The sequence below is a fragment of the Heterocephalus glaber genome, unplaced genomic scaffold (assembly GCF_053883595.1).
Source record: "Heterocephalus glaber isolate CG9 unplaced genomic scaffold, H.glaber_assembly_v1.0 deba00001442, whole genome shotgun sequence".
In the NCBI taxonomy this organism is placed as follows: domain Eukaryota; kingdom Metazoa; phylum Chordata; class Mammalia; order Rodentia; family Bathyergidae; genus Heterocephalus; species Heterocephalus glaber.
The window spans coordinates 24,159,286-24,174,674 of NW_028258296.1; the positions used below are offsets into that span (position 1 = coordinate 24,159,286).

The window sequence follows — 15,389 nt, forward strand, 5'->3', positions numbered from 1 at the left end:
GGCGGATAAAAAGATGCTCTGCTCATGGTGGCTCGGAAGCCAGGAGGGAAGGGAGGGGCCAGAGAGATGCACCCTTCTAGGGCTCCCCCCCCCCCCCCCGCGACCAGTCTCTAAGCAGGGCCCCTGCTAACAGCATGCTCAGCTGCTGAACTGGTTAGCTGCTAAATCCACTGATGGGTGCAGGGCCCATGACCCTCCCCATCACCTTCCAAAGCCCTGCACATGAGCGTTTAGGGTGACATCCCAGATCTAAACCACAACACTGTGCCTTATCATCTCATAAAATGAGGGGCACGTTTAGATCAGATGTAGAGAAAATGCTTTTCAAACCTCAGGGTATAGAATACCTTGCTTCTTTTTTGTTTTTTGATGGTGTAGAGTGTTTTAAGGGATTTTACATGCGTGAAACTTGGGCCTGGTGTGGTGGCGCAATGCTCTTGAAATCCTAGCTTTCAGGGGGCTGAGGCAGGAGAATCACAGGGAGTTTGAGGCCAGTCTGGGCTATGCATTGAGACCTTGCTTCAAAACAAAACCAAACAGGGCCAGGGATTTAGCTCAGTGGTTTCGCCACCTGCTGCGCAAGCGCAAGGACCTGAGTTCGATCCCTGGTACCAAAAAAAAAAAAAACCAAACAAACAAACAAACAAAAAAACCCAAAAACAAACAAAAGAGTTGGACTTGGGATTTTGGCAAATACAATACTTGGGCAGTAGGACTGGAAGAACAGCCACTTCCTGTAGCCTGTTCTCTCATAACAAATTAAGAAATGTAAGAGAGAAGCTGGCTTCAGTTTAAATCAAACTTTACGTAATAAACTCTTGTAATTTTATGCTGCTTCAGTGTCTTTACAGGGATTAGTCACCCTTGTAGGAGAAAGAGGTCTGTAGGCAGAGAGAAAAATAGGATAAGGGCCTCATTAGTTTTTCTAGCTAACCCTGACTAGAAGTTAAAATTTTACTAGAGAAATTCCCCTCGGAACAATGTCAAGGAGGCGGGTAGAAAAAGAGAAAATGAGATAAAGAAAGACATCAAATGGCCTTGGGACTTGCACCAAAAGACCAGAGAAAGAGCTCACAGGCAGAGTACAGAGAGAGCCAAATGCATGAAGCCAAGTTGAGGCAGTCGTCCCTCCCCATCTCCAACAGAATCCAGGGGAAGCAGAGGCGGGGGGACCTACTAACGTTGGGGACAGCTCTTATTCAGTATGTACTCACACTTATGCACTAACACATATACATATACACATGTATTCACTCTAGGGTCACTATATCATCTGCTCTAGGGTATGTTACCACAACAGATATCCACACAGCCCCTCACTAGGCAGCCCCTCGCCAACCAGCTGCCCACCCTGGAGAGAAGTCCCCGCCAAGGACAAATAAACAAACACAGAAAGAAGTTACACCTAGACCACCAGGAGAAATGACATGGCCAAGTGGTCCCACTCTAATCCAAAGAGCCCAGGAAACCAATCAGGTCATGGCAAGTTCCATGTGGGGGACACAGACCAGGAGCAAAGGGTCCTTGACAGGTCCTGAATCTTTCTGGAGCCTCCTACCCTGATTCTTACCAGGGTAGCTATTTAGCTTCTCCTTTATCTTCCTTTCCAATAAAGTCTCTTCCTTTCTAAATTTTGCATCTTTAATTCCTTACTGGTACTGAGTTTAGAATCATGGCGAGCTGCTCACCTCAGTGGAACAGTGGCACTCATCCCCAGGCTGCGACACCCTGGACAGTTTCTAGCTCTTTGCCTCCTTGGTTCCCCTTAGATGTATTTTTCAATCGACCATCTCGTGGTGACCACCTTCCTATGGGACAGCCGGATACACTTACTTAATTTGCTCCAGTGACCCCACATGCCTCAGGGGCTGCAGAGACATGCCACACTGACCACCTCTTATAAAAACCCTTCTCCACAGAGCTTGCACCTGCTTGCTCCAAACCCACCCGTCAGGTCTGTCTATGGACACCTGTGTGGGTGATGCCCTGGAACCTCATAAGGCTTTGGCTCCCTTGTTCTCTCTCTCTCTCTCTCTCTCTCTCTCTCTCTCTGTCTCTCTCGTTCCCCAGGCCCTGGTTAGGTGTCATTACCCAGAGGACTCCTTCCTTCCTGTTAGCCCTATCAGGCCTGCTGCCCTCTTCTCTCTGGGATCTGCCAGTAACACAATGCTCTCATCCCGGTGTTTTGTTGTCCTGGCTCTGCTGTGCCTCACCTGACCAATACAGCCGAACCCGGCACTCCTGGGCAGAGACGAGAACCACCAGGGAGTGACAGTGCAAATGTTTCCCGGGAGAGGGACGCCTGGTCATGGGCAGCAAGCTGGTCACTGGGGTAAGGAAGAATTATGGGAAGGCACACAGTGAACACTACAGCCACCTCCCCTGCAGCCTGTTAAGACTCTAGAGCCTCTCCAGAGAGACTTCAGGACAAAAGGACATGCAAGTCAGGACATTTCCTTTCCCGAGATCTGTGAGGGGGGTCGTAAAATACTGTAAGAAGTAGAAACTGTTATGTCAAATGCTTGTGTATTAGAAAAGTAAAAACATATCCACTGTTTTGTTATAACAATTGATTTTTTTTTTTAACTCTTCCCAGTTATAGAAAGTTTGGTATAAATAAAAAACTCTAGCTTTTCCAGTGACATATTTGATTTATAGTAAATCAAATTTTAAAACTATATTTAGAATGGCTGTTACTTGTCAATAAATATGCTGTAAAGTTTATTATTATAAATAGTACACATACACACACACACATATATATAAACCATTATCACACTTCTAACTTCTAGATTGTTGGTGGCATGTCAGAATTACATCCATCAGGGCCAGGGATTTAGCTCAGTGGTTCTGCCGCCTGCCTTGAAAGCTCAAGGACCTGAGTTTGGTCCCCGGTACAAAAAAAAAAAAAGCCAATGAATTACATCCATCAGCTTTAAGTAAGATAAGACCATGGCTTTTTGGAGACAGAACTATTTAGAATCTAGCTGTGTGACTTTGGGTAGGCTATTTTTTTTTTGGTACCGGGGATCAAACTCGGGTCCTTGCGCTTGTGAGGCAGGCAGCGGAACCACTGAGCTAAATCCCCGGCCTTGGGTAGGCTATTTAACACTTCTAAGTCTTCTTGTCTGAGAAGATGGTGCTAACACAGCTTTTTCAAAAGAGAATTTGAGTGTTTGGTATATAGTAGACTTTCAATACCTGTCATCTATCTTGTTTATTTCATTTCAGTGTGTTCCCAAAGGGCATCATTTCTTGATGGGTTCAACATTTCTAGAAATCTTGTAACAAAACAATGTAATTTTTTTTGTTAAGCAAAAAGGAAATTAAAATTTTACCAAATGAACACAGGGCATATGTATTATTTCATTTTTAAAATATATGCCAGAACAGAATGACTGCAATTCAGTGTTTAAGAGAACAGCTACACAGCATCGACTCCACAATAATTTAACAACAGCCACATTTCAGGTAGAAATCCTGAGAGTAATAATTGTAGAAAATGTTGATTGTTGAAATCTACCCTTTTTTACAGAAAAAGGCTGTGATGGCTGTGATACTAACCTTTCCTGCATAATTCTGTTATAACTTTACACAAGTTTGTGTATATTTGAAATAATTAAAAACCCTTGTTTTGCAAAAACACTCATAGAGCATGTTGGTATGAAAAATCTGAAGTCCTGGGCTAGTGTGAATTGGGGTGCTATTATTCTTTCGAGCCTTCTACAAAGTACTGACCAAGAAGTTGCAAATAAAGTCAAAGCTGGACTGAAGAGTTTGATTCCCACATTGGAAAAAATAAAAACATCAGAAAAGGAATAGAAACTCTACTTGAAAAACTGGCTGCATAGGTGGAAACAGTTAAGAATGGAATGGAAAAAAAAAAAAGAATGGAATGGAAGCAGGCCCGGGACTCAGCTCAGTGGTTTCCGCCACCTGCCTTGAAAGCGCAAGGACCTGAGTTTGATCCCCGGTACCAAAGAAAAGAAAGAATGGAATGGAATCATTTTTCCCATTCTCTGTACTCTTTTCCCACTGCAGAAAAGAAGGGTAAAGGTCCACCTCATTGGTAATTTGGGAGCTCTGTACATTTCTTCTTTTCATAAGAATCCATTTACACACACACACACACACACACACACACACACATATATATATTATATATAAAACAAAACCTTTACAAACCTATTGAAGACACATCAGCAATGATGAAGTATCCTCCATCAGGAACTATGGGTTTCAGGCCAACACTTTCAAGTAAATGTACTATCCGATCTCTTTTTACTTCCAATTCTTTTGGCAAAGAATTAAAGTAACACTCTGGGTCATCCATGCGCTTGATGTCAATCCAGAGAGCTTGAGCCAAGGCTTCCTGTATATTAAGATTGAAAATGTGGAAAAGAAATGTGGTAATATCAGTCATTGCTTAGTTTATTGGTATAATAAATAAAGATCATTTCAGTTAAATTTTGGGCAAAAAGGTCGCTCAAGAAATTACAGCTGCATTCCTGTAAACCTATATCAAACCTCACAGATTAATGGAGGGACCAGTCACACATACACGATTAAATCTAATGTGATGAGCTGAAAATGAGTCATGAAAATCCAAATGCAAAAGAGGAATTATATAAAGATGACTTACTTGGTAACAAAAAAACACTAAGTTGGTTTTTACTGAGGTAAGCTGTAGAATGACTCGCTAAAGCTAACTGTAGAAAGTGACCAGAGGAATCATGAATAGTCAGCCTTCCCCACTGCCTTGGTGGATAGAATGAGAAGCAAATGCACCTCCCTCCCTCGCCCGAGGGCACAAATCCTTGCTATAATCGTTCATATCCCAGGAAGGTGGACGGAGAAATAGGAGGACATAGTGAAAAGGTGCAAAGGAAGCAGGCCATCCTGACATGGAATCTGCCAGTGCTTCATCTGGGATTCCCAGCCTGCAGAACTGTGAGAAATGTATTGCTCTTGTTCACAGGCCACATCATCTAGGATTCCTTAGCAGAGCCTGGGCAGACAAAAACATTAAGAATCAGGGAGGTGCCTGGGAAGGTGAAAGATCAGAATCAGGGCGAGCACAGAGAACAGAGATCTGCACAAGCATGGGGGCAGAAGCTGGGCAGGCAGTGGACACAGGGATGACCTGAAACAATGGTAGCAGGGCAAAGTAGGAGAGACCCAGGCAAATAACTGAGAACTTGGAATGAGAGACAGAGGGAAAGGGCAGACTGGTCAGACTTAAAGAAATTGATGAGAAGTGAGAGATGTCAAGAAGTGAAGGAAAAACTGATTTACTCAGTAAGTCCACACTGAGTACCCATGTTAAGCCTGCCCTTCAGAAGAAGAGCCAGAAATAAAACAATTAAAAGGCAGATGTGGGCTAGGGATTTAGCTCAGTGGCACTGTGCCTGCCTCACAAGCACAAGGTCCTGAGTTCGATCCCCGGTACCGCAAAAAAAAGAAACCTTCGTGGAGCTTATTGAAGGGGGCGGTGAAAGAGAGAAAGACAAATGCGAAGGGCCGGATATAATTTATTCTGCTGGAAGAAATGAGAGGAGTCCAGAGTGGCTGATGAGGAGCGAGAGACACAGCGTGTCAAGAGATGAGACAGAGGCCAAAGGGGCAACACAACACAGAAGACTTCATGGCAGAAAAATTCTGCAATAAACCAGAATTAATAGTTTCCCATTCTAGGAAACCAAGGGCCAATTTCCAAATGTGGTTGTCTGAGGTCAAAACAGGGCATCTTGCTGAAACAGAGAGTAAGATGGTTCAGAAAAGATCTTCTAGCTTTCCAGTTGTATTATTATTATTATTTTACCAACTTGTTCACTCACTATAGCAATGTTCAGCTTGCTGCTCAGAAGCGACAGTCTCAGTGAGGCTTCCGAAGGTTATCCTATGTAACATCACATATTCTCCCCTCGGCACTTTATATCCTTCTATTTTTCTTCTTTATATCTATTAACATCTGATATATTATATTTTAAAATATTATTTGTGTCCTGCAATGAGGTGCTAAGCTACCCAACCAAGTGCAGGCATTTCTGTATGCTGTATCTCCAACACTCAGTATTGTGAAATAAATAAATGAATTTATTTGGAGAGGACAAAATGAATTTAATATGTAATAAAATACATTAAAAAAATCAAGTGTCAGAACTAGCCTTTATCACGGTATTACTTTAGAGTAGAAATTTTTATCCTATTAGGTAGGTATTCTTTTTTTGTTTTTGTTTTTTGAGACAGGGTCTTGCTTTGTAGCCTGGGCTACATACCCTCTCAAGCCTCTTGAGTCATGCATCACCATGCCTAGCTCTAGGTAAGTATTCTTAATAGGAAACGAAAAATCAAGTTCAGTGTAGCCAATACACTTTACTCTTTTATCCTATTAACTGCCTTTTCAGTATTTTGGTTATTCACAGAATGGTGATAAATAGATCCTGCTTCTATAAATACATACATGAATAGAAACAATTTGTCTCTTCATATCAGTAATTATAGAATTTTCTTATTCCTTTTCTATTTTCTTTCCTTTTAAACAGCCCCTGTGGTAGAATATCTTAAAACTCATAACCTGTAAACACATTAGCTTGCATGGTAAAAGAAATTTGCAGATGTGATTTAAATTAAAGATCTTGATTTCCGGAGGTTATCCAGTGGGCCCAATATAATCACAAGGGTCCGTGTAAGCAAAAAAGGGAGACAGCTGACTTGGAGTCACCGAGAGGAGCTATATTTAGAAAGCAGAGGTTGGAATGATTTGACTATCAGCCAAGGGATGTTGGCAACCTCCAGCAGCTAGTAAAGGCAAGGAGCCTCTGGAAGCAGTGCAGGAAGCCTCAGGGACCAGTTCTGGACTTCCAACATGCAGCTCTGTAAGGTAAGTTTGTGTTGCTTTAAGGCATTAGATTTGTGGGAATCTGTTACAGAGCAGTAGGCAACCAATACAATCATAATATTTCAGTACTTGGCTAGATCATGGTTTATTTAACCAACTGTCTAGAGATGGGTAGCAGGCCATACTCAGTAGTCTGCAGCAAATGGCCACATACATAAGTAACTTCTTACACTGCACGTATTAAAACTAAACAAGACTTCTAGATACAGTGAACATGTGTCTGCTCCTAAATTCCCAGTTGTTTTAGAAGGCCTTTCTCAAGAAAGACATGAAGGGAGGAACTAAATTCAAATCCATGATATAAAAGTGACACTGCTGGGCTGGGGATTTAGCTCAGTGGTTTCGCTGCCTACTGCGCAAGCGCAAGGACCCATGTTTGATCCCCAGTACCAAAAAAAAAAAAAAAGTGACACCGTTACCAACACATCATGCTCCCATCTCAAGTCACTAGATCACCTACCTGTAAGGGAGTTGCACAAGTATAAATAGTGTTTTGTTGAACGGTCTGTAAATGTTTTATCAAATGGTGAGGACCAATGCTCCAGCCGAGCTGGGAAAGAAAGAGATAAAAACACATTTCAAAACTAAATGTAATAAAAAAACCTAAATGTAATAGTATAGCAGATCTGAGGGAGTAGTTAATATAATTGTTAAATATAGGCAGTTCAGAAATGCTCACTTTATGAAAGCGGTGCGATGTTAGTGTTAGAATCTCAATGCTATTCTCTTTCGTGGAGAAGTGGAGTCCACTAACTCAGCCTTTATCACTAAGCTCTGTCTCTGGAAGGTGAACAAAATCTGCAATCATTATAAGCCTTTCCTCCCTCCTAATTTTCTAGTTCTCCTATTCTGGAGGAAGAAGAGCCAGTAGCAAAGCTGGTTTCAGTTGCAGACAGAGGTGACTCTGAATGAAGGCGCACCGTAGAACTCTTCAGAAATTAAAACATCTAGACTTGGATTCCGCAGGCCACCTTCTGATGCTCCCTCACGTTAGCCATGTTCAGTAGAGGTGAGGCTGGAATAGGATTCAGTTTCCACTGAGCAGATTGTTACTGTAATAAACAGTACAGTGACCAAGTGCGTGGATTCTGAACCCACGCTACTATTCTGGCTTGAATTTAATAGCAGTGTACACTCAGGCAAAACACTCAATTTTTCTGTTTTAGTTTTTTTTTGGTACTGTGGATCGAACTTGGGACCTTGCACTTGCACGGCAGGCACCGGAACCACTGAGCTAAATCCCTGGCCCCTTCTGTTTTAGTTTTATCATCTGCAAACAGGGATAATAATTGTACCCACATGATGATATGGTAATGAGAATGAAAAGAGTTAGCAGTATATGTAAAACATTTCGAGAATGGCAAATAGTTAAGGGCCAAAATATTAGCTATTATTATTTTTCTTTTTATACTATTATGCAGTAATCTGAACCTTTGTAAAATAAAAGGACAATTAGTCAATCACTTATAAAATGAAAACATTAGCTGGGTGTGGTGATGCACACCTGTGATCCCAGCAGTTGGGAGGCTGAGGCAGAAGGACCATTGTGAGTTTGAGGCCAGCCTGGGCTACATAGTGAGCTCATGGTAGCATGAATTACATAGCAAGATCCTGTCTCAGAAAAACAAAACAAATCACCAGACATGGTGGTGCATGTTTGTAATCTCAGCACTTGAGAGGCTGGGGCAGGAGGATCACCATGAATTCAAGAACAGACTGGGCTACATAGTGAGACCCCATCTCAGAAAACCAAAACAAACAAACAAACAAAACAAACAAAAAGTAAACAAAATGAAAAAATTACCTAGCCTTTCTTCCTTTTTTGTTTTTTGAGACAGAGTCTTGCTATTCCAGGTTGGTTTTCAACTCACTATGTAGCCCAGGCTATTCTCAAACTTGTGGTGATCCTGCCTCAGCCAACCAAGTGCTGGGACTACAGGTGTGCACTACCACACCTGGCTAACTTTCCTTACTTTTCAAGAAATAATTAAATCTCAAAAAAGATGAAGCTCAACATGAAAGCTGTATAAGTCAATAATTAAAAGATGCAGATCTGTGTAAACTAAGTATGTATGCATTTATTTTTATCTATCTATCTATCTATCTTTTGCAACAGTCCCATTATCTAGTCTAGGTTGCCCTTGGACTTGTGCTGAGTATATACACATTTAAAACACAAAACATTCTACAAAAACAAACAAAAACACCATCCTATTTTTAAGCAAACTTTTTCTTCCTTTTTGATTACACCCAGGCCTTATCTGTGCTAAGCACAGGGTCTCTCCACTCCCTACCACTGAGCTACACCCAGCCACGACTGAATTCCTAGTCCTCTTACCTTCCAGCCAGTCACACTGAAAGTCTTCCCGGCACTTCCTATGGTTACTGTTCTCTCCCACATACCTGGGAAAGTGGCTGAAAAGGGGGGGAGGGTGTTAAGTAATTGTTTTCCAATCAATCTATATTAGTATAATCTAAAACCATAACAAATGTTATATGAATGCAATGAAAATAAATATATTAATCATAGTACATTTAGTATGAATATTTCAATAGTTAGCCAAGGCCTTCATACTGAGCTATATACCCAGCCTTTAAATTTTTTTTTTTTTTTTTAAATTTTGAGACAGGGTCTCACTAAGTTGCCCAGGCTGGGTTTGAAGTTGCGATTTTCCTGCCTTAGCCTCTCAGAGTGCTGCAATTATAGATTTGCTCCACCACACCTGGCTTCAATAGGTTTTTTTTAAAAAAACAATATAACTGTAAGCCCAAACTTAGCTGAAAATGCTGCAATGTTTTAAAACACTGCAATGTTTTACCAAAACAATATATGAATAGATTTAATAATTCTAAGTGAAAAAATTGTCTGCAAGGTCAGGACTGGCCGTGGTATCGGCAGGCAGCATTCCAGGCTGGTTCCAGTGGTAGGAGTCACGCTCGCTGTGCTTCCAGTGTTCAGCGCCGTGGTGTCGGTACAGACAATGATCCCGTGGCAGGGTTTTGGTTGTGGTCCTGATGACTGCGAAGCACCCCACCCCTTTATCCTGCCCCCTTTGTGAATCTGTTTCTCCAAGCTTCCTTCCTAGAGCAGTGGTTTTTAATATGTCAGCAACATCAGCAACACTTAGGAACATGTAAGAAAGGGAAGAGTTGGGCCTCATCCCAGACCTACTGAATCAGAACCTTGGTGGCAGGCCTACTAATTTATATGTGTGATGTTTTGCTACAACTTTATTGATATATATCCCAAATCTTGTAATTCACCCATTAAATGCAGTGGTTTTTAGTATACCCACAGAGTTTTGGGACCATTACTACAATTTTGGATCATCTTATCCACCCTAAAAGGAGCCCTGTACTGTAGGCTTCATCTCCTAACATCCCCTAGTAAGCTGTAGCTGCATGAAGCTGAAACACAGACACATTCTCTGAGGGACATGTGGTAGCCTTCCTGTGCTCAGGAGCACAAGCACACTTCAGCACTGGGCCTGGGGCTGTTCTAAATGGCCAAATCACCAGGAATCACAGCCTTACAGTTGGAGCTAAAGAAGTGGAGTGTTGGGCTGGGGACTTAGTTCGGCGGCATTGTGCCTGCCTTGCAAGCACAAAGTCCTGAAGTTGATCTCTGGTACCAAAACAAACAAACAAACGAAGTGGAGTGTGTTCACCCTCAACTGGGTGCATGTGTAGGGTCAGCCAGAGTTTCTGCTCCTCTTTCAGGTACCATGAGCACTGATTTTGAGGTCACAATCATATTTTAGGGACCTGATGCATTTGCAGATGTGGAATCTATAAGAAGTGAAAATCAACTGTACAAAGGTTGTCAAGTTGATTGGCATCTTTAAAAGTCATTCATTTCATTCATTCACTCATCCATCAAATACTTATTAGCAACAACCAAGGGCCAGGGACTAAATTAGATCTAGAAGAAATAGAGGTGTGTAAGAAATAGTTTCTGCCTCCAAAGAACTTAATTCTAGCATGGGGGATGAGATCCAAAGAACTGTAACCCAGTGTGATGAGCGCTGGAATAGCTATAGTCATGGACAGTTTGGAAGGATGGAAGAGGGGGTTGCGGATAGCTTCTTGTGGGCCTGAAGCTGGGATGATATGGAAGATCTTTTAGCCTTAGCCAGGCAGACAAGGGGAGGAAAGGTGTTTGCTGCTCAGGGAATGAAGGTGGCAAAGGTCTGGAGGTGTGAAACTGAAGAGTTTATGAATTCTGATGGGAGACCGGTATAATGAGAAAATGACTGACCTGTGAACCTGCTGAGGACACCACTGTAACACCGAGGCTGGATTCTTCAAGTATTTTAGCTGTTAGTTTCTTATCATGCAACCTCACAAGTTCTTCCACTTGTTTTTAGAAGGGGGACTTTTATACTGCTTTAAGAGTGGTAGCACACACAAAGGGAAAATATTCATTTCTGGGGGCCTGAACATCTGATTTTTTAAAGTAATTTGCTCATAAGCAAGTATCTTCTTACTGAAATGTAAGGCAGCTAGAGAAGTTTTCAAAATGATGCATAAGCAATTTCAATCTATTGTGAAATATCTGCCAATATTTTAACAGTAGGAAAACTATATAAATCATGTTATAATTATAGCCTTTGTGGAATATAACAAAATCCAAAAAGATAAATGAGGAAAATATTTAGAAGGTCTGTTTGAAGAAGGATTATTCTAATATTTGATAAAACTATATCCTCTGAGATATTCTTTTCTTTCCAAAGTATTCTGGAAGAAAACTATGACACATGCTCCACTCTTATTTTACTAGAGGTTAAGTCTAACCTATGTATAATGCAGAGGATTACTTCCTTTAATATAATAATGTACAAGTATATCTCAAATCAGGAAAGCCTATGAATAAGAACACTATGTAGAAAAATTCTTTGAAATAAGAACTATCCAGAGAAATTAATAGAACTCTTACATGCTTTTACTATACATTATATATAAGGGAAACCAAAACTACTACTTTAATATCAGACATAAATTTCATTCACAAAATATCAAATCTAGTCATAGTATTTAGAAGCAGAGCTATATTATCGATGACTATTTTAGCCATATAAAAAGTGGATTTCTTCCTCCCCTTTTAAGACAGTAAGCTGATCAGCTGAATAGCTTATGAAGGATTTTTAATTAATTTTGCAAATATCAGTGTCTTTATATAAGTTGAGGCAAGGGAAGAAGTTTTCTGATGTTGACTGAAATGTCACTTTCCCAGTCAGGAAATATCATTTGAATCAAGAATCTGATCCAAAAAGAGCAAATTTTACCATTTTATAAAAAAAGAACCTTAAGTAACGTTAAAATATCTAGAAGCTCATGTTCCCTCCACCTCAAGAGATTTGGGGACATGGAAGTACATGTAGATATACAGGCAAAAGAGATGAACACAGTTTGGCAGATGAATGTGGTAATTCAAAGACAAAACAAAACAAAACAAACAAACATAAAATCTTCAAACCAAAAAACTCTAAAACTTTCCAGGTCTGATGATTTTGGAAAAGTAAATTATAGTTTAAGTTCAGATTGAAGTTATAGCTGAAAGGAAACTAGTCTTTGTACTTCCATCATTGACAAATAATGCTTAATTTAGCCAAAGTGGCTCTGTTATTCGTAGATGATTTAGACTTTAACGGAAGTCAGATAAAGATTAGAGAAGCAACAAAGAAGCTGTATCAGGGAAAACTGCCTCCATAGCAACACGCAGATGCTGCTCATGTCATGATGTGTCGCTAAAGGGCCTCAGTGTGTTATGCAGGAAACAACTGCAGCACTTTGCAAACTGATGTGAGAGCTATTTTGCATGTTTCATGAACAGATTATGACAGTTAATAGACTTCCTATGTTTCAGTAATGAAATTGTGCTTTCTAAGTAATTAGTAAACTTATTTTGTTCTTTTTAAACTACATAGGCAGTTACAAGTGAAAAATAAAATCTCAGTTTAAAATATGTATCCTGCATATCTTTAGCAAATAGTGCTACTACACTTTACCGTGGTGAGCTTGTAATTCTTAAGTCTAAATGATACATTTCAAGATCATTTAAAGTGATCAGGAATATTATTACACTGAGTTAACTGCCAAACAATTCATTGTTCATGTTGGACTGACTTTTTGAGTGGGGAATAGTCCAAATGATCTGAGACCCAGGTCATCAACAAAATGGGCAATGATGGACTCTGATGTAATGTGGACACATAATATTCTCCTTGAGAAAATTTATTCTTTACTATGGTCCACCTTCCACCAAGATTTTGATGACTGCCAAAAAAATATGCCTTTGTACTCTGATCCTGATCCTTAGGCCTAATAAGTCTACTTACCTCCAGGTATCACCTCCTCTATGGCTCAGTGACACTCAAACTTAAGAAGAGTTTACACCATGAGAAGTAGGAGTGGCCTTGGCTGAACTCCTGCCCGCAGACCTGCTCCTCCTTTCCCTATTGCCCCTGGGTAAGAGTTTTATCACTGCCCAGCAATCCAGGCCACAGATCCCACAATCAGAATTACTTGTCTCCTTCCCACCCACAGATGCTGTGCTAGATGCCCTACAGCTCCTAATTCTAAAGCACTCCACATATCAGTTCCCCTGCCAGGGCACATGATCTGCTAAAGATGAGGATCTGCACCTGGCTCTTCATAAAAAAAAAAAAAAAAAAAAAAAAAATCAATCATGGAGACAACTCTCCTGCCTTGTCTCTTCTTTGCAGTAGTTCCCAAAGTGTAGCACTGGCACTCCAGTGACCAAATTCACATACAGAATTTAAAAAAAAATCAATTCTGAGTTTTTTTCCACACAATTTTCTGAAGCTTCTGGCAATTGCTGCCACTTATCTGCCAGTGAATGCTATGCACTGTGAAACAAATGAGTCATGACTAAATGAATATTAATGGAAATCAGAAAAATTCAAATGTGTTTCTTTCGATTGCTCTTTGTTACAGACAAGTATGAATAGAATTATGATTTTTACACTGATTTTGAACTGTCAGATATCTCAGGAAAAACTGCTTCTAATTTTGGGATAGAACTGCTTCTAGTTTCATTACGTCACTATTTCATGATGGAGAATATTGTGGATTCAAGATGCTCTATTCAGCAAGTTTCAGAACCACTGACCACTGCAACAAAGTATATATCCTTTGTTCTCATATACAAAGTCCTTCAGAACCCCCCTGCTTTCTCATCCTCATTGGTATCGGTTACTCCAACACACTCTTCCAAAGCAAACCACTTATCTTTCTTAGGTAAGTGCCTCCATACCTAAGTACTTGCTAGCTTATTTGATAGGAATGTAGTTTGCATTTCTCTGCCTATCATTCCATCTTTTGCCTACTGCTTTTCTGATGCCCTCAACCAGTTGCTTTCTCCTCCTATTTCTACAGGCATTTGTAATGTACTACAAGAACAATTATGGTTCATGCAGCAAGTATATGTATACATGCACTAATTTTTAATTTTATCTCCTCTGCCACAATTCTTTACCATCCTTCCCTGTCTATTTCATATTTCTGACTCATTTATTCAACAACTGGTTTTCTGACCCTATTCTGGAAAATGAGGATTCGGAGGAGACCAGAAAAAAATGATTTCTACTTTTTGTAGTTTAAAAGTGAAATGCATAGATTCTAATATTTACTATAAAGGGGAAAACAAAACAAACAGAAAAAAAGACCAAGCAAATAGTGCCTGGAGGAAGAGGTGTAACTATTTTAAAGTGGTGGTCATGAAAAATGACACAGGAACAAGGCCTAAAGGAGGTGAGGGACCAGGCCAGGTGAGTACTTGGGGAAAAAGTGTTTCTAGACAAAGGAACGACAGGTGCAAAGGCTCAAAGTTTCCAGCCCAGATGATAATTCTGCTAGTCAATACAAGTTCAGGCCACCCCAGAAGATGCTGGCATTTGTCCGATGGCCCACTAGTAATGACAAAATCCCAGACAAGGACTGAGTGGCAGTATCTGTTCAGCACTGTCTAGTCCAGAACCTCTTCGGGAACAATTACACTATCTGTATTTCATGTACCAAGAAATACCAGGATTCTTACTAAGAGTCCAAAGAGACAGGCAAATGTAGAATTCCCCTGGTTTCACAGTTTCAGAGTGTGAGCTGAAATCTCTCTCCCTAAGTTTGTAATATTTGTCTTTCAAGCTGTTCATCAATCCCAATGCAAGCATCATTCATTCAAATATTATTAAGTGCTCACGCACATACCGATTATAAAGACTATTTTAAAGCTAGTCTGGGATCATTTCTAATCAGTTGTTCCACATGTGCCCAAACACACTTAGATTTGTGACTCAGTACCTATTTTTAAATGCTTATTTCCGGTGTATACAAGCCACTCATAAACCTCGTCACTGATACAGAGTGTGTCATATTTGATGCAAAGGTGAGCAATGAGTTGGAGCTCTTCTTTCGTATACACCTACACAGATGGAAGGAAAGAACACAGCCAGTTACTATTCAACATGTG

At 40.4% G+C, this 15,389-nt stretch overlaps 1 protein-coding gene across 19 annotated transcripts in view; it reads right to left on the reverse strand.

Moving 5' to 3' along the window:
* Positions 1 to 15,389, reverse strand: part of Kyat3 (kynurenine aminotransferase 3) — a 59,146-nt gene that overhangs the window by 18,572 nt on the left and 25,185 nt on the right. For all 19 annotated transcript variants that reach the window (XM_087213056.1, XM_087213060.1, XM_087213050.1 and 16 more), the window contains 4 exons: positions 15,221 to 15,341; positions 9,240 to 9,316; positions 7,362 to 7,451; positions 4,186 to 4,372 (listed from right to left, as the gene is read on the reverse strand). In XM_087213056.1, coding sequence (XP_087069182.1) covers positions 4,186 to 4,372; positions 7,362 to 7,451; positions 9,240 to 9,316; positions 15,221 to 15,341 — 475 coding nt within the window. The remainder of the gene's footprint in view (positions 1 to 4,185; positions 4,373 to 7,361; positions 7,452 to 9,239; positions 9,317 to 15,220; positions 15,342 to 15,389) is intronic.